General features: G+C 39.7%; 1 protein-coding gene across 3 annotated transcripts; it reads right to left on the reverse strand.

Moving 5' to 3' along the window:
• Positions 1-2,561: 2,561 nt before the first annotated feature.
• ARRDC3 (arrestin domain containing 3) lies at positions 2,562-19,902 on the reverse strand. Of its 3 annotated transcripts, XM_069225284.1 has the most exons (8): positions 19,393-19,902; positions 15,013-15,094; positions 14,236-14,383; positions 12,754-12,856; positions 11,090-11,346; positions 9,475-9,637; positions 7,852-8,000; positions 2,562-5,241 (listed from the first exon to the last, which is right to left on the reverse strand). In XM_069225284.1, the coding sequence occupies exons 1-8, from the start codon at positions 19,670-19,672 to the stop codon at positions 5,185-5,187; spliced, it is 1,239 nt and encodes a 412-aa protein (XP_069081385.1). In that variant the 5' UTR covers positions 19,673-19,902; the 3' UTR covers positions 2,562-5,184. The 3 variants fall into 3 exon arrangements, with proteins under 3 accessions (XP_069081385.1, XP_069081392.1, XP_069081402.1); XM_069225291.1 differs by lacking the exon at positions 15,013-15,094; XM_069225301.1 differs by lacking the exons at positions 14,236-14,383; positions 15,013-15,094.
• Between the last annotated feature and the right edge of the window lie 8,019 nt (positions 19,903-27,921).

Genomic DNA, 27,921 nt, shown 5'->3' on the forward strand with positions numbered 1-27,921 from the left:
GACTCACAGTAACTCAAGAAGTAACCAAATTAGGCCTGCACGTTTCAGCTACAAATCTCTAGTTATGAAGAAGAAAAACAATGCTTTGAATACAGACTGGTAAGAACTCGAAAAAAGCAACTTTAGATAAGGATTCCCACGCCTTCTGGCAAAAAAAGTTGGAGAAAGTCTAAGAGTCAAGAAAAACTATTGAGAATCAAACATCACTGAAGAAACATGGATATCCCAGTTCTCCATTGTCAATACCGCAGCTTTTCACCCACAAGATAAATACATGCAGGTTACAGGATATGAAAAAACCCAAAATCAGTCTATGATGACATATTGGCAAAGATACACACCAAAGATAATGTGAAAGAATACCCGTCTTACAAAAGGGAAAAGCTCCGGGCCTCAATAAGATACTACCATAGGTGTTCCTCTCTGACCCATATAGGTTAGCGGAAATACCAATAAAAAAAAATTTCAGACAACTTCGGCTAAAATCGGTGTCCTATCTCCTGGCAAATCAGCATCATAGTACCAATATACATGGGTGAGGAGGTTGTTTTGAGGAGGGGCAAGATGACCTAAAGGCATACAGTATCATTAGTCTAATTGACATTGATTACAAGATTTGTTTTTCAAAACAGATCTTGGAGCCCTTCGATGAGTTAGTCACTAATTAGAGCATCTTCTCCCCATACAAGGGGATTTTACAGGACTCTTAACGATCGACCAGATTTTCACATTTTTGCATAGTATTCATGAATCTAGCTCAGCCATAAAATGTCCCCATTTGTGACATTTTTATATTTATCTCCGGGCTTTGATTTGGTGCCAAGGTATCACCTCTGGAAAAACTGTCAAAAATCCACATTGATCCAGCCCTCCTGTCTCTTCTAAAATTGCTGTACACTGGAACATCACAAATAAGATTTAGTTTAAAATGTTTTAATCGGCAAGAAAATACATATCAGAAATGAAGTAAAGCAAGGTTGCCTTTTGGCATCCCTTTTGTTTTCTTTTTTTTTTTTAATGATCTATATTAGGTAGTCCGAAAAGCCACCAATGGCTTCACGTTATGAGCTCTTGTACATGCAGAAGATTAAATTCTGATTTCCAAGGCCCTGGAGGTCTTTCAGGCACAACTCAAAGCCATGGAAAAAATACTGTGAAGTAAACAACTTAAAAAATAAACACAGGAAAAACAAAAGTAATGAACTTCAAAACAAAATGCCACAAAAATCTTATTTTTCATAAAGGACTCTAAACTGGAATAAGTCCATTCCTTTAAATATCTAGGGTAATAACCATATATATATCTGACGCCACAACCAACGCCATTTTGAGGATGGCCTGGAAACATGGAAAGTGTTTCTCTGCCTACATCAAATACATTTTCCAAGCAAAAATGGGGAAGCCAAGTTATATATGGAGCCGAGCTAGGAGGTCTGAACAAGACTACAAGCCGTCTAGGCTGCTTCAAAAGGAAATTTTGGAAATCACAGCTCAAACTACCATTAAGTTTTCCCATGGTTGCAGTGGATTCAGACACGGGCTAACACTCAATTGAAGCTAGTTGCCAGATTGGCCCCATAAAATAAGGGCTATAAAGACTAGAGCACCCCAAGCTAACTTGGTGGACTGGGCTTGGAAAGAGCACTTCACTATGAATGTCAAGTTTCCTTTCGCAATGTACTGGGCAAAAGAGGTCAATGGACTCAACATGGAATGACCTTCTTCTAACGATGTTGAGCGGCTTAAAAAAAAAAAAAAAAAAGGAAAATTAACTCTATCGTCAACAATTTAGAGATATAACAGAAATTCGGAGCGCTGTAAAGACTCTCCCCCAGGACCTACCTTGGTATGCATGACCCCTGAATACCTCATGTTGTTATCTAATCACTGTGAATGGAGGTTGTTTGCGTTAACAAGTTGAGGATGCCTGCTGTTAAACGATATTCTGAGCAGAAGAAATCCAGAGGCCTCGAACAAATGCTCAAGTAGAGCTAAAGGATATAAAACCCTTCATGCTGAACTGCAATTTGTAAAAATCCATAAATTCAAAAACAATCAACCAATAAGAGTTTGAGCAGAGAAAATCTCGACCATCCAGACAAACATTTTTTTCTACTTAAGAGATCTTTGGAGCCACTCGATGAGACACCCTAGCTTGTACCCGAGGAAAAGCTGGAACCTCCGGTCGAAACTTCAGCAAAAGTAAATCCCTTTAAGAATATTATTTCTCCATGAGGAACAATTCAGGATAAAGCGGAAAATCACTACACTATGTTGCTACAAAGAGCAGTGTGGGACAAAACAGAAATCTGGGGGACTGTGTCAAGAGCCAGGCTGTAAAAGAATGGACTTAAAATAATGTACCCCATATTTGTTACAGTTTTAACTGCTTCTTTCTTGTCAAACAGTTCTTTTTTTCTGTCCATGCATGTACAATTCCTTGTGTGAACGGCAGCTACGCATCGCATTATTGTACGAAAACATGTTTAATACATTTTTAACTTCTACTGGTGACCAGATAATTTCAAATATATCCATAAAAGTCACAAGTAACACAAAGGTTTATAAAAATGTTTTATTTTTTTCCATACGGAAGAGCAATGGGAAAATGTCCACGATTTTCCACATAATGTTTGTTTCCTTTAAACAGAGCCTATACAACATGTTCAGCACCAAACAAAAATGTATACAAATATGTTTACAAACAACAATGGAATATATTCTAAAAAGCAAACATTTAATATTGCACTTTGTCTGTGATTTTGGATATTTCTTCTTTGCTCCCAATTCAAAATCAGGAAACTATTTGGATCTTTCTTATTTGTTTCCAATTAAAAATCAGGAAACTACCTAAATACTGAAGAACCTCTAGTTTCTGTTCAGGATTTGACCAATGCTTAGGAAATTAGATAAAAAATAATGCCTCTAAAAACAGAGTAAAGAAATATTTCCATGAACTTTATTTAATAAAGTTAAGAAATGTTTGTCCGACCACACTGTCAAGCGATAGTAATAATGGCTATATGACTGCTCTATCCTAGAAAGTGTTTGATAGTTTATTGATGAACCCAACTTTTTCTGGTAGAGTTATTTCAAAGCTATGTATGAGGATTTGTTCCCGTCTGTTTAAAAAAAACAAAAAAAAACGCGAACAATAACATGGGGAGCGCCTAATCAAAAGACCACTGAATGCCCGCCAAGTATTCCATATGATTGTGGTAGTTCGAGAAGTGTGATGACATCAACAAAAAAATATGAGTAACGTTTTAAACGCCACCCTGTAGTTGTCTGTGTAACTTTAGCCTAGTGAAGACCCAGTCCTTAAAAATGGAATCACATAAAACGCGACTCACTTGGATATTGGATACTCTTCCATCGGCAACACTTTCGAAATAAGTTTTTACATGCTTTCTTAAAGGACACATGTTACAAAAACCCATGTGAAGCTCAAAAGAGACTTCAAAGCAAGACAGCATTTCACCAGAAAGAGGGCAGTCCATTATTAATGCCTTTATCTCTTAGCAACTCTTCATTTCCTAGATTCAATGGTGGAAACACTGCATTTAACCATTTAAAACTAATCTCAACTCTGGATAACTGCACACGTAGCATGAGTATTTCTGTAACCGCATTTGTGCTACCTTCTCTGGATCACATTTGTGCAACCACTGTCTAACATATGTCGGCTGTAACTCATATCAGAACAATTTCTGCGGGTGAAACTGCAGAATAGATACTATGCAAGTTTTACGGAGAAACACAAATGTGCCACAGTCGCCTTCAGTCCACCTTACATTTTTTTGCAGATTAAGGGCACCAGAAATGTGAATGCAAAAATGCATTTATAAACGTATTGGCATTCTGAATGTATTAGTGCTGACAATCAGAGTTTGGCCCTTGTGCTATAAGTCTGACAAAAAAGGCTTCTTGTACACCCGATAGTAACACAATACAAAGAACCCCCTTGCTCAACTCATGCAGCCTTTAAAGCAAATGCATCCATCACTTATCCTTACGACCAAGCACATATATGTTTTAGGTGGAAATGCACTTCGGCCGTTGAGGGGTAGCATTTTGTCTTACAAAGAGAATAATAGCTTAAGTACCCCTGGAAGCCTGTGTGCAGGTTGGTGCCTGGGCATACACTAGTGCTGCCCCCTTTGATGCCTATGCATACCTTGGTGCTGCTACCTTTGGGACTGTGCGTGTTCTGGCACAGGGCGCTTCTTCCATCATTAGGTCTACAGAGCAGTACAGTATGTGAATCTGTTTTTATCCACACCGATTACAATCTCAAGCCAAAACAGCATCAAGGGGCACAAACACAACTCATTCTTCTGCAAATCATGTGTCCACCTGAGATTCAGCTACAACGTACATCTTTTAACTGACTGCATCTTATTGAAACAGCAGTAAAGCAACATATATTTCTGTAGAGAAAGTAAACAGAATTGAAAAGTATCTCATTACATTCCATACTGTGTCTCTCTTTTTCTTTTTTTTTTTTTTTTAAACACAATACATATGTTTGTGTTCTACTAAAACATGAAAGATCGACTTGAAGGAAGATGATGCCCATAAATAAATCCACCACTTGGGCCAAGGTAAGGAGGCAACAGAAATATGGTCAGCCAAAAAGGACGATTCTGAGCATGTATAGGTTATGTCCAAGCAACATTAACGTACAAAAAACGTCAGTGCATTCTTCTTCTTCTAGCTTCTCGGCGCGTTCTCAAGCTCCTGGTTGTGCAGATCGCAGGCAAGTCAAACATGTTACGACCAGTATGGTATTAATGAGCAAAAGCTGTAGTGATACTGAACCACACAACATGAGCACTGAACAAGTGCAAATAAGGAGGGGAGGGGTCCCTCTTTTTAACAAGGTGGTGAATTCCCCGATACGTACTATGTGCCCGGTTGCCAATGACAGGACTCATTAGCATGCGCAGACTTTAGAAAAGAAAGCTCAACTCTAAGCCTGGCGAGCAGTCTTTAGATTATGCTGGAGATTTTAACTCATAATCACAGGTTGCGATGCCACGTATTCCATGTTTTCTTGGTAACAGCAAATCATTCTCTTAGAAAACATATCTCCGTGATACGTCTTCAATACTCCTTTCTCAGCTGAGAACCGTTAAGTTCAACTTGAGTCCCATCTTTAAAACATGCTTTTTATTCATGGCTTCAACGAGAAGGACAAGATGGATGCTCATCTGTGGGCTGATCTGGGTTAGGGTCAACCTAAATAAAATAAAAAATGTACGTATTAAATGTAAGTAAAGCAAACTTAATGTTTAACTGCCTTCTATTCAAAGGCCCTACAAACTGAGAGAGGCAGTATGTAATGATTTTCTAGTTATCAACACATATGTACAATGTCTTGCTGGGGTGGAACCTTAATATTACACAGCACAGACTAACTAACAATATACTGCTTACTTAGCACAGAGTGCATGTTACAGCAACTTGACAGAAGAAAACAACTTCAGCTTTTAGTTAAATACAATTTGTTTAAAGCTAGTCTACCTAAGGCGTACATGTAATATGCATGCAACATACATTCCACGACGAATCTGCAAAAAACATTTCGGCAAAAAAGGACGTTCAATTTGGGTTTCTCATGGCAAGTTTTATGCAGATCCATCACATGGGAGCTTAAAAGTAAGGGGGGGGGGGGCGGAGGTGTTACCAAACAGACATTTTCTTTTTTAACTTTAATAGTATTCTTTGCTACTCTGTAGAATGGAGAAAAAAAAACGGCTCAGCGGACTTACATTTAATTTGATGTGTAAATAGAACTTTACACAAGGTTTGGGATAAATATTTTAAGTAGTTTTATAAATCAGCGTTTAAAATAGTTCCGGTCTGGGAATGACATTTTAAGAACTATTTGGACTAGTAATGCGCAGAGTCACATTCGCAATTCCAGTTTTAAAAACCCGAAAGGCACAACATTGGATTATGGAGCTTTTTGCTCCCATCATTAATTGCAGTAAGTAAGTGTCCTTGTGTTAGTTTGATGTAAATCTCCTCAGTAGTTTTTTTTTAGTATATTAGCGTTTGTAGAATGTAAAGGTGTGCTTTGGAGAGTAAACGCATAGGTATATCTTGTCAGTTGAAAAAAACGTTTGAAACGTTTGCGGATTTGCTTATAACTTTGCACCGTTAGAAAACCATAAAAGAAATTTGATAGACACTTATTAAGTGGAGATTACTCTTGGTATTTTCAAATTTGTGCAAATCCATCAATGGGGACCCATAAAAAAAAAGAAAAAAAAAAGAAAAAAAAAAAGAAAGGGGAGGACCGACAACTGTTCATTTACTAATATGCTTGCCCCTGTGTGGTGAATCGCCACAAAATGGGGCAGAAGATTCAAAATATTAATTTCCTATTGGTATGTGAAAGTGTATGACAATCTATTTTAGGGAGGAGAGACAAGGAGAAAGGACAATACATTTTTTATTTGGCACTATATGGTGAATCTGCATCAAATGTGACCGGCAGTTAGCATGATATACCCAGTGCATGTATTTCTGGGTTGGTTTGTAACAATGCAAAGTGAGTATGGGGTCAAAGTGAAAAAAGGGTTTTGCGTGGGGGGGGGGAGGGGAATCAAAAACAGTTGTTTTTTTTTTACAAATAACTGTGTGAAATTTAGTGCAGATTCATCAAATCGTGCCAGAAGACTTATTCCTTTCTTGGCATTTTTAAGGGAGTACAGACCCACCAGGGAGGCCTAATTAATAAGGCGGTGCAAACAGTGTTAATTTCCTGATAACCATCGCACAGCAAGACAAAATGTGGCAGAGGTTTCTATTGGTGTGTCATATTTGTAACAAAAATTATTTCTCCTGAGAGACAAATTCTAACTTCCCTATAAGAACGTTCTTTGATACTTGTTTCTAGGTTCTGTGTCGCTCACCCTAGGTCATTTTAGGGCCTACTTAATGATAAATGGTAAGTTCCCACTTAATTTTTCAATGATTTGTGGGGCATCCAATTGTACACTAATGTTCCTTAAAAAATTGGAAGGGTTCTCCGAGACATTTAGTCAAACTTGTAGTTTATATTAAGCAGTTGTAATTATCTTCATATCGTGCAACAGGTAAGTGAAACGTAGAGCATAGAGAGTACTCAGACAACTTGTGTTTCACCCTATGAGGTGCGTTCACCAGGGTTTTCTCAAGGCATAACTGTAGTTAAATTTCTGCTTATGACAATGTTCAGAGTGTTAATGAAATGGTGGTCAATCCGTTTGATAAGTGCTATAATAGCAGAACAGGGAAGTTAATCAGTCGCGTCCGCCGCCATCTTACGAAACGGCAAGTTTGACTAAATGTCTCATAGAACCCTTCCAATTTTTTAAGGCACATTAGTGTACAATTGGATGCCCCACAAATCATTGGAAAATTAAGTGGGAACTCACCATTTATCATTAAGTTCACTTTATAAATGGGGGATTAGGGTCCATTTCCCCCGGTTCCAAGCTCCCACGTTTATCTAACCTTACTAGTAAACTGGCAGTTGTTACAGGAAGCAACAAACTGGACCCTTACATATGTTTATCAAGCTCACATTTTAGAGCCTACGGCTTAAAGCCTTTTTAGGTTTTTAGAGCCCCCCGCTACCCTATCCCTCCGACGTTCTTCAACCTCTCACAAACAGAATTCCTTTGTAACTGGTTTTCCACTTCAGACTTTTCACATAACCGTCTGCATTTAAAGACCAAAATTATCACACTAAATTTGTATTATATTTTTTAATTGTTGAGGATTGGAATATAAACAATAGCCACCCATGCTACCATAAGATGCTGCACAGCACTGTGTAGTCTCCTTTGGAAAACCAACCTCAGAATATAAAGGTGGCGGTAGGAAACGGAATTCTTGGATGTATGCGAACAGTGGTCCTGGAAGCGCCCTCTCAAAATCACAAGCAGATGCAGGTGAGAGACACTGCCTTTGCTCCTCCGTGACTACCTCTGCATAGCTAGGGGGTGCTGGAAAAAAAAACACAAAGGAACTGTTAGACTTATACTACAAACAGCATGCCAATTTCCACATATTCAAACAGAATAACATAGCCGTACAATAACACAAACAACGATTAAATCAAAGCAGCAGTTCTTCCTGAAATATACCCCAAGAAAATGTAACTTATGTGAGCCTCATTCACAAAGCTTTGCTGACCCAAGGTATATTGAGTAGGGAGCACTCTGGTGAAAGCAGCAGAAAGTGTGTTTACTGAGTGAGAAAGTGAGAGAATGTCGCCACATCTTACACCACATTTGACGAGGCGTTTGAGAAATGGTTTCTTGCCCCGCTGAAACGTGCAACACGCTTTGCAAACTGATTCCGGAAACAGCTTTCCGTTGAAAAGGCAAGCAGATAGTGATCCTACTTTAAGATTGTTTACAACAGTTGCAACATTAGCACATTTTATTCTGATATCACCCGACTTTCTTCACATGAACCCTCCCTATTGCATACTAATTTCAGGTAATCACTGCCATGAGTACACTTTTGTGTACTGAACCGTTCACATGTGCAAAACAGCACTGCTGCCTTCACAGGTATGGGAGTTACAACAAATATGTATTTTTTTTTTTAGGATGGAGATTAAGTATTTTTTAGGCAAGAAGTTATAAATATATTGGCAACCTCTACCGGAGTGAGAAACAGAAACACCTAGTTAGATCAGTTTTGGCAGTAAAACGGGCATCCAGAGTGAGGAGAAAGTGTTGTCTTCCATTCTTATGGTGATGTAAATCTGGAAGCTCTACTAGTTGTGTCGAGTGAGTCTATGATATTGCTGCACTTTAAGGGTTACAATTGTTTGGTCTTACACACAATGTGTGACACTAAACGTGCATTTAGACAGTTTCATAATTATTGATGAGCGTGGATTACAATATAGAGCTGCATCTCCGGAAAAAACACAAGGACTGGTAAACGGCATATATGGTTAGATCCGGAAGCGGAAAAGGCTGAAGCGCGTGCGTTTTGACTTCTGCCGGGAATGTCCTCTCAAGCAGAATAAGGAGTGAAACTAAGATGCCGTTGCACCTTCATAATCATTACATAACGTGATACTGGGAAAAATAAAGGGAAGGATAATGGACTCTCCTTGTTTTGTAAGACCTCTGAGGGTAGATTGGAACTTTACTTTCAATCCCTTCATAAAATGTATTATTTGTAAAATAAGTTGCCTTGCTCCAACTTGATATTGTATGATGCAACAAAACATACAGCTCTTAAAATTCCCGACACGTTTCACTTGGCTTTTTAAGGCTTTACAAGGCTTGAGTTAGAAACATCATTCCCTTAAAGCATTGATGTTTGTGTTCAAGTCCCAAATAGAGAAAGCCCTTGTTTCTGTTTTGTTATTAAAAAAAAAAAAAAGAAACAAAAACACTCACATAATGGTCAGCACTGAAAGTATGCACTGTATTTTAAGAAGGAAAACGAAATTACCTTCAGGTCTTTCAGGAAGTGCAAGTCCCAACCAGTTCATGTTCGCACTGCACTGACTGCTGACACTTGATGTCCGGCTACCAAAAGGATGTAATGGGATAGTACCAATAACAAGCGGTAAATTAAGAAATAAATCCATGGCACCAGGAATGTCCACATATACCTACAAGTAATATCATAAAATAGCAAAATTAAAAAAAGTTCATGATTTGACTTTTTAGCTCTTTTGTATCTACAGAGTACATTTTAGTTTGTGTGGAAATTATGAACACAAGTATACAATTATGCACTGGCAAACAGATTTGTGTTTAGAGTGCTAATGTGTATTATAGCACTAGCATATTACAAAGACACATTGGCGGGAGCCAGCAGCAGACGGCAGAAGGGGGATATAGTTTTAAAGAATTTCCTCATACAGTTTTATCCAAGCGCTAAAGTAGGGCCTGGAGAATGCTCTCAGTTAATAGCATCAGATGAGAGATGAATACTCTTATGAGCTGAGCCAAGATGTGAATAACAAGTCTTAAGCCAAGGGCTGAAATCGGCTGGTGAAGAATGCCAGTGATTGTAAGGGGCTGACACACATCTTACTCCATGTATATTGTTAGCAAAAGATCAGCATGACAGCTACACTGTCAAAACCTAGGCTTAAAAAAAAAAAAAAAAAAAAAAAAAGGTGACAATACTATTGTTAAATAAACTTGCCAGAGTGTGGCACGCCCGGAAACCACCAAGGCACAATCATAGATGTGATGATCAAATCAGTCTCTGGTTTAAACTAATTAGGATCACATTTACTGTTCCAGAAATGCATTATGTTTACCCATAATGTTAAAGTTACACTTCAAAAGGTCCCGGCAATACATTCCAAAATGATCCTTCCCTTTAGCTTTTTTTTCTCTCCAATAACATATTTTCTACAATTTCTTTTAACTATATTTTATATTCCCCAAAGCCTTGGACTGATAAAGCTGTAACTCTTCTCTGGAAGACTGGCTTTAGTGGAGAGTGGTATTATACCACAATCAGGTGTTGTTGCCCTGAGGTTCTGTGACCAATGGGTTGCCATGGTCATGTGCACAGAGAATTAAAGCCCTCCAAACGCTGCAATATAGTTAATAAAAAAAGAAAATAAAAAAAAGGCTTAGGAAAATACCAGGGAGTAAAACTGTAAAAATATCCAACTCATAACTGAATTACAACTGTAATTAAGAATAAAATATTGTAGTGAGGGTGATTAAGAGATTGAAAACTGTGTGGATCGGTCCTCTATGAAGCAGACTGCAATATCAGTGGGTAGGAGTTGAGGGACCACTGTTAGGACCTCCCAATGTCAGACACAACATAAGACAGTCACACCCAAACTCAGCAACACATGTTACACCCAAACTCAACAACACATAACCATTGGAGAAAGTACCATCAAGATTGTGAAGATGTGCAGACACACACAAAAACAAATTAATAGCAAAACACACATCCCTCATTTCTACATACTATGACAGTGAGGCTACTGGTCGCATAATTGTTCACTGTTGCTCTTAACTGCTTAGATTCACTGAAGGGAACGTTAACAAATTAACAGAATTCCTAAAACTAATGAAGAAAATCCTACCATTAATGAATATTCCACACGGATGATGTTACAGTCTAGAATGGAGGGAGAAACTGGTGGAATTTTCAACTGTTTGCCACTCCAGGTCTCAGTTTTTCCAGAGGACAGCGATTCCCCACGCAAGTTGGCGACAAGCTGTTTCACTTCTTTCATTTTCCCTTTGGCATAGAAGGTCTGAGTTTGGTAAATGGCTGCCTTTGGCACTACCATCCGGGAAGAGCAGTTTTCAATTTCAGCAAAAATTTGAATTGTTTCACCTGCACAAAAAAGAAATATACCCTAAGTTTAATAAGCTAGATATTTACAAAGTAGAATCATACACATACATAGTCATGGTTACCCTAACAACTAGGTACTTGCAAACATTTTCCAAGGGACCAAAACATTTGATCTGTGATGAGCCCGAGGGCAACACTGATGCCCATGAGGTGGAGGTCGGGTGAGAAAGTGGGATGGGGGCTGTAAGTGGGTGGGTGGCAGTAAGGTATATGTAGGGAAAGCGTAGCATGTACATCTAGTGGCCGAATTGAGCAACATGAATGTGAAACAAGAAAACATGGGACTAATCCCAGCCTACCCACTTTACCAAATTGTATGACCCTAGGAAATTATTTTATTTCACTATACCTTATTTTTTTTCATTATCACAGATAAGAGGACCTCGAAATACGCGACTCTTCAAAACCACCTGCTATTTTGATTTAATACACTATAATGTTGACCATGGATATTAGGAACCCATGCTGCCCAAAGAGCACCATAACTGACTTGCCTCAGTAGTACACTATTGACTGTTGTCACTGGAAGGGTAAAGAATTAATGTTTCTAAATTCATGTTTGAAAACGATCACTTTTAAATTAATACTTCCTCAATGCACTGATAGACTCAATTGTACTAAGGTGAAAAGGTTTTGCATGTTAATTAAGTACGCTTTTGAATTAAACTTTTGCTGTAAGACATGTTCAACAAGCACTTGCAATGCCATCAGTCTCGCATTTGCTCCAGCTAGAAATATTGGCGTTGAAAATTCCTAATTGGACTTTTCTTGACACATAAATTGAAAATGAAAAGTAAAACAGTTGACAAAAGTGAGCTGGTACAAAGCGCCACTGCCGCCATGAGCCTGAGCGCGAAGGAGAGACACAAAAGTAAAATAAGAAGTTCACTCACAGTCAAACATATCGGCAATCGTGCAATTATCCATGAAAAAAGGTCAGTCTGCAAGGCAGTAAAAAAACCTCCCCTAGGAGAGACAAACTAAAGCATTTACCAAATGATAACAAAAGATTTTTGTAAGCCAAGCCCGCAAACGAGTGAAAGTGATGGGCGTGAGGTGGGGGGTGGTTAAAAGCACACAATACTTACAACAGGTCAAAGCTCTTGCGCACTCGACCTAAAAATGAAGGCTTGTCGAAAGATAAGGGGTACAAGACTTCCTAGCTACTTGCCTTCTTTAACACAAATTAACCTTTCTAATCTATTTAACATTGTTTTACTGTCAGTGCTGAGTCGAGTGAACAGCACACTAGTGCTCCTGTGGACCAGGGGGCTGCTTGCGCCCCTCCAGTCAGTACTTTGAGTATCAAAGCCCCAACATAATAAGGCATAATTAGTTCTCCCAAAGAGTGGCAGGTAAACCTTTTAAAACGTCAGTACAACTTACCAGGTGTATAGCCCTTCCTTTCTATTTTGGCACTTAAGGATATTGGGCCTGAGGTGCAGAACCAGCAGCATAGTGTCTTCTCTTTTGTGCCAGCCTGGGGTGACTGCAAGAAAAGAAAACAAATGTATGTAACATATATCCTTGAAATGGTGTTCATGCATCATGAATATTAACTTCGCACGGCAAATGGCAGGGATTGCAATCCAAAAACATAAAAGCCACAGCGCTAAAAATGAGTACAAGGCACTGGCGGGTTAGAAGGTCTGCTACCTACAAAGGGTATCTAGATATGCCTAAATTTCGGGATGAGATTCACTGCCCGTGTGGTAAAATAAATACTAATCCTGTAACTACCAACCCCTAGAATAAGTTGAGAAAAAGACTGCTATCTAAGAAATGGTTTAAAACTTCAACGTTTAAAGTCCATTAATAAGGCCCAAATAAATCGAAACGTGGTTAGCCAACGATCTTGCAGTGGGTTAATAGTGACCGGTGTTGCAAAAGAAGCTCAGACTTTCTTTATAGTCTGTGCTTTAAAACTCTAAATCTGCTTCACCAGCAAGATATTGGAATGTTTTCAGGACATTTAACAAACAAGAAATACTTTCAAAATTCAAGGCGCTGTGGCAAAAACTACAACCAAAACAAGTCAAATATATACTAATGAAAATTACAAAGTTTCCTTGGAATGTTAACTGTAAGCCTGAGCAGTACGATGTATTTTGAAAAGATCATGAACTACACCATCTTGAGCATAACGGCCAGTATGTACTAGTATTTAACTATTTAAAAAAAAAAAAACACATACAACCTAGCTTTGTAAGTGTGAAATGAACCATGTCCATACCATTCCCATTGGATATCAAAATCAAACAAACCAAAAATAGTTCAACTGCTTTCTTACAGTTCTTTCAATAGGACTAACAAATAAAATCTAACAGAGTGCAGACTCATTTTTTTTTTATTGCAGTGCAGGGGTGTAGTGTGGGACATTTTCCCACGCCATATGCACTGATCAATATTATGTGGCTGTACATGATCCTAGTGTCTCAGTTCAGTCTACGTGAAGCAAATATTAGCCTGCACGATCATAAATTTTTTTCTAAACGTTTCAGCCAATCATAGTGCAAATTACATAGAAAATGATTTGCCTTCAGAACACTAAAGCTACGTGGACAATAAACAAAGTATTTGTGGCCGTGACTCACCGAGGGCATACCAGGAAGGCAGTGTACATAATTATGATGATGATAATAATAATAGAAATAATATATCACTGGGAGGCATGTCTTATTGATGACATATCTAGAAGCCAGAGTTAATCAAATGGGAGACCTCCTCAGTTCTATAAAACAGTGAATAGCTGTTTTTTAAACCACCCATACGAATAACAAAACTAGTCAATACTCTGCACTCCTTCAAGGTTGAGGCATTTTCGACAATACACTAAGTGCAGATTGAAAAAAAAGCCTCATTTCTTACCAGTAACAAAGGAGTGTTGATATCTATGTGTTCAAAGACTGTAAATTCCTTCTTCAGTTTTACTGGTAGTAGCCAAGCCCTGTGTAATTCAGCTTTCACCCAATAGCGTACACTGCCATGTCTGCCTTCAAATGAGGTAGCAAGTGGTCTGTGCAAGATAAAAAGGTCAAAAATGGTTAGTCTCTCAAGAAAGTGAATCGCAGTCGAATGGAGCATAAGCATAGATCTCATACAGATAACACTACTGTCTGGCAAAGTGTCAAGAATAAATTAAGAAGCCAAACAGGTAATTGTGCTTTGCATGGTACAATAATAACAGAATCTCACAGCAATGGTGGTTTGCATTCTCTTTTCCAAATATACAAATTAAGCTAGAATGAGTGACCAAGAAACAAATGACTTAAAATAATCATGGTCAGTTGGTTCTTATGTTATATGTAAAAAAATGACTTATCAGATAACATATATCCCATCTAAATTGAAAATGTGCTCTGCTTGATTAATAATGTGCACACATTAACCAATCATATTATATAGTAACAGATAATGGGATACTACTCTAAAGAGAAAATAAAGTTACTATTACTTTTAAAGACCCATCAATATGAGATACTTAAGGCCCATGAAATAAATTGCCTTTCATGGGTTACAATGGTGCAGCAAATATACATATATTAACCTGCTACCACTGAAAAGGTCTAATTAAAATGAACATTCCACATATCAGATTTTCAATCACTGATTGTATTTCTTTTTTTACTACAAAAAAATACTAACGTCTGTGGAAGCTCAAAGCTGAATGCATATTCATGCCTTCCTGAATGAATAGTGGTGAGACCTTCTTCAGAGTTGTCATCATCTAGGGATTAAAATAGAATGATGTTACCATGCATAAATCACACCATTTTAAAGCTCCTTATATATCTATGCACATTTTACCAAGCACTGTGGTTCTTGTCAGATAAACGGCGGGCATCTATAAGAAGTTAAAACTAAAAAAGCAGTTCACTTTGAAAATTGGGAGGTAGGATTGCTTTGGCAAGAATAGGATGAAGTACTGGAGACGACTTTTTTAAACTGATCTTAAGATTCATGAACTTCTGGCATTGTGGATAAGACATACACAATATACCATCTATTAACTGAAAGACAGCACAAATTCTAAAAACACAGGCAAAATATGCGTGGTGTGGTTTGCCACCTGGCCCTGTTTTCTTTCAGTGGATTCTAAATTTCGGAACAGGTCTGACATTCTACCTGCCTTGCCATTAACATTTTTGCATGTCATCCTAAACGGTAGTTTAAAACTTAAAATATCGCATGTAAAGTATGTGTGTTGTGGGACACCCTAGGTCCATAATAAATATCAATTGTTAGGTCCATAATAAATATCAATTGTATAAAAAAAAAAAGATAATTGTGAGTCCAAGACATCTTTTTCATGTTTCTCGTCAAGTGGTCATAAATGGTTAACTGGGGTTTGATTATGTGTATAAAACATATAACTGTAATATGCATATTAAAAGAGGCTCAAGCATCTAGAGATCTGAACTCAAGTGCAACTTGCAACCATGTTGCAAAACTAGGGTGAACAGCTGAAAACTGGGACATGCTGCTGATAGAATTAAAATAACATTTTAGTTTCGAGACAGAAGTGCTACTATGTGGTGGCCATTGACATAAAAGTTCAATGTGTCACTGCTTTTTTTGCTCTCAGCCCCTAGCGTCTTCAGACTCCCTGTCTTAAAACCCTGAGAGTTCACCATCTCCTCTACTATCCTCCCATGTGCCCGACAGCCTGGCCACACCTATGTATCATTTTAAGTCCCATGATAGTCCACAAACCTTTTGTGCCCACTTCTTGAATCGACACAGATGAGGCAGGTTTATGATCATTAGTCTTATCTGGGACACAACTGAACACCCAAAGAAATCAGGTGTTTTATTGTGGTTAAAATCAACGAAGATTAACAATTCGTTTGGAAGGGGAGGGAAGGACTACAGGGCAGACAATCCCAATGACAGCAATGGGAAGCAATTAGTTTTATGGACAGAGTTAAAGTTTATTTCTGTTTTTTCGGATACCTGATATTAAGGCCACCCTATGAATGTTTCCTAGTCACATGACAGTATGCTGCTCCTTATGTTAATTACTTAGTCTCATGAATGTCTGCTGACCCGTGTCATATATGCGAATACTCAGGATTGCGACAGGAGACACTTCATTTCTAAGCAAAAAACTGACTTTGAAAATATTTCATTTAAATGTAAGCCAATGGGAAAATCAACTTAACCAACGTCTTTTTCTAAATCCACACCTTCTCTTTTCTCATGCTTTTCCACAACCTTTTGAAGTGCCACTGTGTATTCCTCGGTTTTGTCAGTGTGTGTTTTTTGGGTAAGCCATATCCTGTGTTCCATCCTTTCCACTCTGCCACATTTCTCGTAGTGTCCCATCTTCTTGGTTCGTGTGCCTCCGCTTTTGAACTCACATTTCCCAACCATCCACCACAACGACTCTGTCCTAGCTGGTTTGAGGCTAATACAAAATCTAAATAAAAAAATGTATTATGTAAGCGCAACTCGCAATCATTTTTGCATTGAACTAAACTTATTTTTCCCAAAAGCTGTAACCGTTTTCCTAAACCACAACACCGGTAGGCTGCCGCCCCGTATCTTTTTGTTAAAAGTTGCCCTTAAACGTATCGCCCAAGGCTGCTTGGGAGGGGTCAGCACTTGGAGTAAACAACTTGCCCATCCTCATGGCGGCTGGTCTCGAAGTCTGTCTTGTAGGCGTGGGCAGGAAGGCGAGCGACCTAGTTACATTGAAATAAAAATAATTGCGAGGACATCGTCTTGCCTCTCCGTTTTCTTTAACTGTCCATTTATTTCAGTCTTTCTTAGGGATCCTGCCCGAATGCATATGTTGCATTTTTCGTGATGCGGTACGACGTAAATAACGTTGTCATACGTGCTCGTTTATATCAAAGCATTCTTACTTCTGCCCAATACCACTCCGTTAACCTTGGATTTACCCGATAACAGAGAGTGCTTTACAAATGAACATATTATTCGGGCAGATATGACACCAATACATGTGTCAGTTGTTAATAGAACATTAAGAAATAGAGCTTTATTTGCACGTTTCAAGCCCTTCTTCGTACATTATCTAGTTGCGTTCAGCTTCTACTAAAACCATGTATGTACACTGTCTTGTAAGTTCTTATTGTTCAACTGCTATGCCACCTCAGCAATTTTCAGCCAAGTCTCGGGCAGAATGTGGTAAACAAGTGCTGCAGAAACGTCAATCACGCACAAGACTGGAGCAGGAGAGGACCGGCCTAAACCGGTGAGAGCAGATCCCGACAGCAGGAAGCGCCGCCTCATATGCAAAGAACGTGACGTGCACCACAGCCTAGCCTGCTTGCTACCAGGCACCGCCCCTACCACTACTTCCGGAGATGCGGTACAGTATGAAACCTATTCAAGCCGTTTTCCGACGGAGCAAGAGCTATTGACGAGTCCATTCTAGGACCAGGCATACAACTTCACTAACTAGCCAGTGCCGTTAAAGGACTCAGCGTCTTGTAGTTGAGAGGTGTGAATATACATAGATCAACTAGAAAATGCATTGCTTGAAATTAGGCAAAACCGTATATGGTATGGATTATTATTACTGAACAGTAAGTGTAAGAATGGGAAACGTTAACAAGTTCCACTGCTTGTGATTGCATCGGTTTAGATTTTAATGGAAAATGTGGCTAGTGTGACTCCATAGGTCACAGAGAATGGTAATATCCTCGGGCTCATTCCGGGAGCCGCTAAAACAGACAGAACGTGGGCAATGGCGATTCTATTAATAGCGGCTATGCGCTCATTCCTCTGAAGAGTCGGTTGAGAAAACCTGTCCGCAACGGGCTTGGCAACAGCGTCAGCCAATGACAAAATATCAACGTCGCCTTGGTAACGCACATAACAAATGTGCTCCGCCAATCCACAGGAAGAAGAGGGGGGGAAACGAGTGGCGAGAGCAGGGCGAAGCTAGTGTGAGAAGTAGTGACGTTGAAATAAAACCCTGCGTTGCGGTGGCCCGACCCTTCAGTGCCAGCTTCAGGAGTGGATTGAGCGTATAAACGTTTTAGACCCGTAATTACACAAGGGAGGTACAGTTCAAGAGGGTCTAGCTAGCGCAAGATATTAAACCAGTGCCAGTACGAACGCCACCCCATTGAGTAAAAACGACACTTTCAGTAAACAAGCTAACTTGCTTTGAAACCACGCGAGAAAATAAAATCAAGTTGTTCTTCACATCAAATAGAAATGGGAATCACCTTTCCTCGCAAACACTCATCGAGTGGGCATTGTACCTTTGATTATTATGGAGTCAATAAATACAACATAAAACTTCTGTATTTCATCGTCTTGCAGAACACTCGTGGCGAGCACAGCAGCGCATGACGGTCGCAGCCAATGTGAGGCAGAGGCAACAGCCCCCCTCCCTTCCTCCACACCAAGCACCGGTCCCGAACAGGATTGAACCGCTTCTAACAATGGGTGGAAACTTCAGAAAAACAAGACGAGTCTCACTTCCCCATATCTCCACGGCGAGATAAGCCTTCTACGAGGCTGTTGACTAGTGTATATTGCAAGAAAGTCGTTAATCGCCCTGTTATTACTCTACAACCGCACCTTTAATCACAGCAGGTTCTAATATACATATGCATACATATTTATCAGTTAACATGTGCACCGCACTTTTTCTAAGTCGAGTGAGCCTTATTTAAAACTCGGCTCTCCCAAAATAAAGGGCGAGTTATTTCACAAGTTTTATCTGTTTAATTTTAATAAACTATAGGCAACATAAAAATAAAAAAAAACACGTGGATGGCGTTACGCATGCTAGATGTCTTTCCTTTAAAGTTACGCATTTAACAATGAAGCAAACGTCTACTTGGAAATGCACACATGCTGTTATTGCACATAATGCAACTTCATTTAATATGTGTGAAACATATAACATTGTTATTTTTTGCAAGGGTTCTTGCAAATGGCAACGAGCCGTAAAATCGCGCAAGCATCCGGTGCACATAACCCTTACCTGAGGGGAGAAATGGTGTTAGGAGAAATGAACATTTCCACATCTTTGATATCACTTACCTCTTTCGTGCCCAATCAGGATGTCTTTGTGATTGAAATATTCGACTTCTTCGGTGTAATTTTGCGTGTAGGCAGTGTTGGATCCGGCATTCCGTGATTCAGTCCAGCGCACTTTTACGTGTCCCCTTCCTTGAATCTTTAGAGATTTGACCCTTATTTCCCCAGTCACTTCGAGATTCACCCTCCCTGAGACGGTGTCCCCGCTAGAAAAGACGGGGACGTTACTGTCATTCAGACAGTCAAATGTTATTGTCAAGCTCTTCACCTTCCCCAGCACCATGGTTGTAACAAAAGCTTATAAAAATAGATTAAGAAAAAAATGTTTCAGATCTCATATAAAAATGTGATCTCTCGGATTGCACTGATTAATTCCTTTGCCTTGCAGAAAAAATGCTGGCAGGGATCAGTGGTTCTCCTGTAAAGAGTTCATTGGGGTTTTGTGTAAAAAAAGTCACAGCACTGGACGCCGCTGTCATGCTGCTCACAGCTCCGCGGTCTCTGTACAAAGACAGGGTGGCTTCGAGCTGCCAGCTCACTTTAAGAGGCAGCTTTTTGTGAAAAACAACCTTACTGCGCATGCTCGGACTCTCCCTGCTGTTACAGCCCAGAGCAAAGTGGGACAATTGCCAACAGCTGATCGAGGACACTGTGCTGTCCAAAGGTTTCTGCTCATGCCCTACTGTTTCTTATCCTCTTGGAGCACAAAAGAAACGACGGGCCTTGATTTTGCTGCAAGCAACATTATTGTGCGCAGTCGTCATTGTATAATTGGCTTGAGCTGTGCAATATTTGTGACGGCTAGAAATGCCTGAAAAGTTCCCACGGAAAATTGAAGGATTCTGTTCACCACTGCCAGTTGTGGACACTATATGCTGACATGACACAGTTCTATACCTGCGATACAGGTTGCTCAATAGTGGTGGCTGCGCACCTAAGTATGCGGGCAGGGTCTGACTGGCCTGTAGGGCAATCGGGCAGTGCCCGTAGGTCTGGTATGATAAGTGAGTGTGGGCCGTGTCTTTGGCTGTATGTAGCCCTATTTTATGGTCTGCTGGGCCTGTTTTTTATTTTAACTGTTGATTTCCCCAATATTAAAACAAGCATTTCCTGCAGCTAGCTCAGATCCATGCAGCCTTTCATACCTTGTCAGATACACGTCTTTAGAAGTTAAAACTGCCTACATTTGTAAACAATTGCCACTTTTTAGGTCGAGCCTGTGACAGCTCATGCACTGCATTTGCTCTTGCTTGTGAAACACTATTATTTACAATAAAGGGCTTGGAGCACGCCCATTCCATACAATTTGTTTTGTTTACCCCACACCTGCCTTCTCCAGCTGTCTTATTGCTGCTCTTTCTTTTCCCCATCTTGTGTTGCTTCCCTAGCCCCGCTTTTTTTTAACATATTGCACCACAGTGGGGCTACTATGCAACATGGCTTTAAAAAGTGTTATGATGCAGTCAAAAATGGCCCCGTCATAACACTTTCTCTTTTCTTACAAGCATTGACAAAGCCAATAGGTCTCTAGATCTCACATTGGCATTGCCAATGCTTGTTTAGCTAATTCACTAACGGAGACCACTTTTATTTTTGCGCTTAGGTCTATTTTCTGTACCATTCTGACCCTGTGTTTGGCAGTGTTAGGAGCTGGGGATAAGAGTAATGTCATGCATGCTTGAGTTTCAGCCTATACATCCAGGTGACCAATCACCAGCCGCGGCCCATCCATTGGGGCTGAGGGCCGCCACCCCTCCACCTTATGCCCCTCAAGAAGAGTGTCTGTTAGGCTGGGCAAAGGTCAGACTGACAGACACTCTTCATCTTCAGGTCAGGCAGCCAGGAGCTAGACATGCTTGATTTGCGCTGGCTCCTGGCTGCCTGAGCTGAACTTTGCTGGGCTGAAGAGGTCACAGCTCTTATGGGTTTGACCTCCTCAGCTCAGCAAAGGTGCCTCGAGGCCCCCCCCTCCGTGACAAGGGGAAGCGTCACCCATTGACTCTGACCTTGGTGCTTCAGGTTTAATCCCTGAAGCGCCCAGTACGAGTGTCAATCAGTGACACCTCGTCACACTCTGTGACGAAGATGGGACTGTTGCCTTCCCTCAGAGGGAAGGCAGCAGCCCCAACCCTCCTGGGACCTCCGAGGCAGAGCTGAAGGTAAGTCTGTGTGTTTTTTAAAATGAATGTTTCTTGCATGCATGTATGTTTACAATTTTTGATAATGAGTGCTGTGAATGTGTGTGTGTGTGAATGAGTGAGTGAGTGAGTGAGTGCATGTGTGTCCCGCCCCCTCCCTCCTAAATTTACCAGCCGCCACTGCTAATCACAGAGGCATTGGCAATTAAGAAGGCATGGTGCATGATCAAAGTAGACTGCCAACTTTATTCAGAATACATTTTGGATCTCCTTTTAGCTTGTCATGTCCACCATCGTTCCTAAAGGTGTGCAAGGTTGTGTCCCATGAGTGTCATTGATCCACTGCACCGCAGTATCTGTCTTTCAGTACCCAACTGAGGGTAGGCAGCCCATCTTTAGGGTCAAGCCTGCGTCGCATGCGCTTGCGCATGCGTATCGCTTGCGAGACGCTTTAGGAGTTACAAAAGGGCTCGGAGCCCCATCCAGGTCACGTCTTTCATTGGTTCGTGAGCGTGCCTGTTAATATCTTCTTGCTTTCATTAGTGGAAGGCACGCATATGTCATGCCTCTTCCGGTGGTTAGCCCTCCTCGAGCGCAGCGACCAAGTACTGAAAACATGCAAGGCTCGCTGGGTTTGTGGACTACTTTTCTCTATTTTCGCAGCACGATCTTGCTTGGTATAAGTCGAGCGCTTTGCTTAATATCGACCCTGGTACATAGTTAATTACTCTTTTGCCAGTTACGTAGATAATTTCACTTTTGCTGATAGGTTTCATTATTAGTGAACTGTAGCAGCGCGATCGGGCTGTTTATTTCTTTCAATCTGGCAAGAAAAATCCGGTTGGGAGTTTACAACTCGTAATAGCTGTAACTTGGACAAATGCGAGACCCTAGTGCATTGCAAATGCTTGTTCCTGGTTGTGTCCAAGGCACCCTTACTACATTGCTGCACTCCTATTTCCTTCAAGCCGGGTGCTTACATTTTGCATCCAAATGTGCTTGATGCTTTGAATTGTAGCAAATCTAATTTTGTTTTCTGCTAGCCTCATGCTGGCCACCTGCAGTCTTCTTGGCTACTTCAGGTCACTCTGCAAGTGCTTTATTGAACTAGTCCTAATATTCAGTTCTGGTGCGTGCACTTTTCCCTGTGTGTCATTATCCAGCACAAGCATTTCTGGAATTGTGGCATTCATTTGAGAAAGCATCTTGATGAAGTTCAATGATAATGTCAGTATTGTGTACATTTACAAAACAATAGTAAACCTACTTAGAATAATAGCCAGTCAAAACTATTGAATATTTAATGTCTATAAGCTATATGGACCCGCAAGACCAATGGCTAACGTCTGCCAATGACATCCAGGTAAAGAGTTGAAATATACTTTTTCCTTACTAACTTTCCAAGACTAGTCAGAAAATAAGGAACTTTGACAACTGTTGATATATTCTTCATTGGAGCTGACATCTTTGACGTGGTTTCCCCTAAACGTTTTCCTTCTATCTTCCCAATTTTTGCTGACTATGTTTTTTCTGACTTTAATACTTAATGCACTTTACCACTGTTAACCGGATCTAAAGTGCTTGTGCTCTCTCCTTTAAACATGGTAAATTGGCTTGCATCCAATTGGCACATTTCATTTACTTGTAAGCCCTGAGTAACAGGGTACTACATGTCCCTAGGGCCTGTAAATTAAATGCTACTAGTACTAGTGAGCCTGCAGCACTGATTGTGCCACCCACTTAAGTAGTCTTTTAAAATTGTCTCAAGTCTGCCATTGCAGCTTGTGTGTGCAGTTTCAAACTGTAATTTTGACCTGGCAAAGAAAACAAGGCCTAAACCTTCCTTTTTAATACATATAGGTCACCCCTAGGGTAGGCTCCTAACAACCCATAGGGCAGGGTGCAGTGCATTTAAAACTTTGGCATGTACTTTTAAGTTTTACATGCCCTAGTATTGAAACACTGCAATTTGTTTTTCACTACTGCAAGGCCTACCTCTCTCATAAGATAACATTGGGTTACCTTATTACATTTAATACATGGGTATTTCCAACTAGGAGCATGTAGGAATGTCAAGTTTGGTGTCTAAAGAATTGTAATTTTAAACCCTCTTTTATGGCCATATGTATCATTATTAGAAATAGCGACTACCTAAATGCGATTCTCTGAATCGCAATTAGTTAATCGCTATTCCTAATGTTTGAAACTCCATGAGTTTCACTTAGGTCATTTAGCAACCCATTAGGAAACTCTATCTCATTAATATTAATGAGGTAGGACTCAATTTTCAACCCATTAGAAAACGCAAGTATCACAGGAATGGTTGCATGCTGGGGTCAGCAGATCACCATGTCTTTGATTGCTTTTACATAAAGCAATCATTTTTTTTTAAATGAGCCTGTTTTCCTTAAAGGAAAACGGAATACCTTTAAAAAAAAAAAATGAAAATTTTTCTTTTCATTTCTTAGGAGTAGGCAGTGGTCTAAAAACATTTTCACTTCCTTTCACAAAGGGGAAAGGGTCCCTCAGGGACCCATTCCCATTTACGATTGGGTTACCACCTTCTTGAAGAAGGTAGTAAAATGCTAATGTTTTGCAGCTGCATTTCGGTCACAAAACATTCTTGCATATCACTGCGATTCGGTATTAAGAAGGGACGCCATGAACATGCCCCAAAATGCATTTTACCGGTTGCAAATGTCCCGATTTTATGATTCAGATCTTGTGAGACCTGTAAAACACATGATATATACGGAACCTTTTGGAATTAGCACCAACAGTTAACTAAACATGGAGGGTCTTTTTTAAATGGTTGTAAAGAGGGTGTTGATATACTCAACTTTAACAAAAGCCTCATCTTGTTCTTTATCCCATATAAACTGCTTTTTTCCATAACAGTTCTACAGTGAGAACATACTCTTGCACACATTTTGAGTGACACTCACTTAATACAAAGAAAAGATCTTAGAGAATCGTTTTTCATTTGTACTGGTGCTTATTTAATGACATCAACGAGATAATCTTTAAGCTGAATTGCCTCTACAGGGAGTGGGAGACCTAAGTAATTTACCTCTTCCTTCACAACATATCTTTTTCATGCAAACCTGTCACACCTCTCTCAGCTAAATATTGTAATACTGTCTCAAGAATAATATTATGTTCCTGAATGGTTTTGACATAAATCAGGATGTCATTGATAAACAACACGTTCACATGCAGTGGTTGTCAAGGTTGTGTCTAAGTGAGCATCAACCTAAGAGAAAAAACGATATATAGATAATAGCAATATTGTGAGGAATCCTCATCCAATATAACTATTATGTGTGCATATAATTTTTGTCTGCAGTTGATGCTTGCTTAGACACAACCTTGACATGCATTGCATATGTGTGTGTTGTTTTGATGTACTTGGGAGGAAATTCAAAGATAGTACCCCAACTCTCTTTTTGTGATAGAGGAGCTGGGCCCCTTTGATAACTTTAAATAGTAATTTTTTCAATTTTTGAAATACACAAGCAGGGAATGCCGTTCCAAAGGTAACTAAAAGCACTAAAGAGAGTCACAAATGCTGTCAATTTGTTTGAAGGATCTGACAAGACACTCAATACATGAAGAGGGTAAGAGAGGAGTTCCGGTCCAGCACATGTCTTCTTCAGTAGTACTAATCAATAAGTATGTAGGTAGTTCCTTGATGTAGGTCAAGTCTTTACACTAAGATTGATTAAATCAGTTAAGGCAATCAGAGGCATTTTTTGTTGGGAAGCATACACTCTCATCCACCAGTTGGAGGAATGCTTCATCATTGAGCTATCTCCTTGTTGGGCTAGCGCTGCAATAGCTGATGGGGTCTGTAAAGGGGCTCCTTGCGGGACATCTTTTTGATAGGTTGTGAAATAATCATGAACTGATGTGTTTTTAATCATTTTCACAGGGTGTATTAATATGTAAATACTGTGGTGGGGTTCAGTGAACTTACTCCCCTTTATTATTGTTGTGTAGTAATATTATGCAGTGCACAAGATTGAATACTCAGGTTTATCTACAATGAGGCACTGGTGTGTCCAGTGAGTTTTGTATTTATCTTTTTGCTGTTTATGTTGTTGGTCTTGTTTGTTTTTATCTTTAGCTCATGTGCAGCAGTAATAATTGTTCTCTGAGTATGGGCAACAATAGCTAAATACTGGATACAGTTTGGTTTATTAGACATTAATTTTCGGTCAGTTGAGGTGGGCTTTCATACAATTCCTCACTAGGTAGCCAACTTGCGTAGATTAGACATTTAGGTGTGGTCCTGACGAATTTCCATTGATCCCACAGAGGCATAAGTATGCAAGAAACATATTGACACATTTTCGTTAATGTCTGAGAACATTATTTTCCGAGCGGTCCTCACTGTTTTTAATCTTAAAAAAGGCCCCTTGAATATAAAGTCATTGGGGCCTATTGTTAATTGTAATTTTTTCCTCAGACTTTTTCAGCCAATCTACCTTGCACATATTCCTCTACCCCTGAGGGTTTGAGTCTGGTATTCCAGACCCACAGGCTATCTGAAAGATCTCCAGCAAGGAACCACTTTGCGAAGCCCGTTGGGCATTGCCGCTCCAGCCTGATGAGGAGCACAGCCCATTGGCAAAGGATGCCACTAGTTGATGGATAAGGGCTTGTACTTCCTAACAAGGCTGGCACTGGTCAGCTTAACTGGTCAAATCATTCGTAGTGATAAGACTGGACCTACATCACAGAACCACACACATACTTATGGGATCTAACAAGGCAAGCTGATGATATGCTTATTTGAGGTCAGTTATTGAAAAGTAGTGCAAACCTCCTACAGGCATCAACATTTCCTGTATGCAGGATAGGGGATGGCAATCAACAATGATATTTTTGTTTAAAGAGCACACATCTGCACAAAGCATAATGTTTTCATATTTGGTCTTGACTAAAACCAAAGCAGCAACACACTAAGATGAATCTTTCAGTTTCTGTTTAGTCACTGCATCTTTACACATTGAATATAATAACTATTTCAGTTTGTCTCTTACAATAAGTGGATGTGGTTTGACATTGTTCTTGGTAGGAATGTCACTAGACATCAGTCCAATATCATGATCAAATCATTTGACTCAACACACTTTAGATTCAAGAACTTGTTTGTATTTTTTTAAAATTGTTACTAAGCAATCACTGTCAACAAAGAATCACTGAAACAGGCAAATCCCCTAAAGTGATAGATCAATCGCTGCCTATTTTCAATAGTATGGTCAAGTTATCTAAATTACACTAGCCTACAATATCACAAACTCTACATTGAACATATACTTTATTGAAAGTTGCCCATCCAATGAATCAATGAATTTCAATTGATAGTCAAAATATCCATATCTATCTATCTATCTATCTATCTATCTATCTATCTATCTATCTATCTATCTATCTGTCTATCTGTCTATCTATCTACATCTATATATAGAGCATGGTATCTTTTATGAAAATGTTTTAATAAGTTGCTCACTGTGTCTGATATCAATCCCAATATATATATATATTACTCTCCAAAATCCTTGGGATTGATGTCAGACACAGTGAGCAACTTATTAAAACATTTTCATAAGATACCATCAGACAGAATTGTAAATGGGGAAGCTGAATCAGCCATGAGTTGAGTACCAGTTTTGTCAGCATGAACTACCCCATGTGGTTGTTGAATCCTTATACTGTTCTGAGTAGGATTATTCTCCTCCATTGTTATTACAAGGTTTTTAGCCACACCCTTCACCAAATCATCCACTCAATTAACTTTAACAGTAATCCCCTTCTTTGTTGCTTTTACAACAGGCTGACAGTGCCCCACTTTCTCGCATTTCAGACATCTTTTACCTATAGCAGGGCATTTTTCAACAAACTTGTGACATCTGTTTTCTTTTTATAGAAACTATTGGCCTGATTTAGATCTAAGTGGTAACAGTCCTGTTGTCGATTTTCTGTCAGATTTCCCATCTGCCTGCTAGGCGGTCTACCCATTCTATTTAGATGCTGGTAGGTCAATAAATGAAAGAATGCAGATGAACCGCGGTTACCACCACCAATCAGCACCTGCATTGACAGTGCCATCGGCAAAAGCCTGCTTATTGGTGAAGTTGGATTTACTAGCACTATTCTAGAAATGGCACTTTTAGAAAGTGAGCATCTCTCTACACTTAAATATTTCTGTGCCTTCCAATCCACGTCTGGCTGGGTTAGTTGACAGATGGGCCAGATCCTTACCAACATGCAGGAGAACAAGCGGCTGCAGGAGGTACACCATCGGGAGATCGGGGAGGATTTGCAGGCCCTCAACACCACCATGGTCTCCATAGCAGAGGTGTTGGCAGATACGGCCAACATCATGAGG

Source organism: Pleurodeles waltl, chromosome 1_1 (assembly GCF_031143425.1).
Source record: "Pleurodeles waltl isolate 20211129_DDA chromosome 1_1, aPleWal1.hap1.20221129, whole genome shotgun sequence".
NCBI classification, from domain to species: domain Eukaryota; kingdom Metazoa; phylum Chordata; class Amphibia; order Caudata; family Salamandridae; genus Pleurodeles; species Pleurodeles waltl.

Excerpts from the sequence above, each read along its gene's own strand:
- ARRDC3 (XM_069225284.1), bottom strand. The coding sequence starts at position 19,672 with ATGGTGCTGGGGAAGGTGAAGAGCTTGACAATAACATTTGACTGTCTG. Across the intron at positions 14,384-15,012 it reads AGCTTTGAGCTTCCACAGAC|ACCACTTGCTACCTCATTTG; the intron begins GTTAGTATTTTT and ends TATCTTGCACAG. Across the intron at positions 8,001-9,474 it reads ACTTCCTGAAAGACCTGAAG|CACCCCCTAGCTATGCAGAG; the intron begins GTAATTTCGTTT and ends TTTTTTTTCCAG.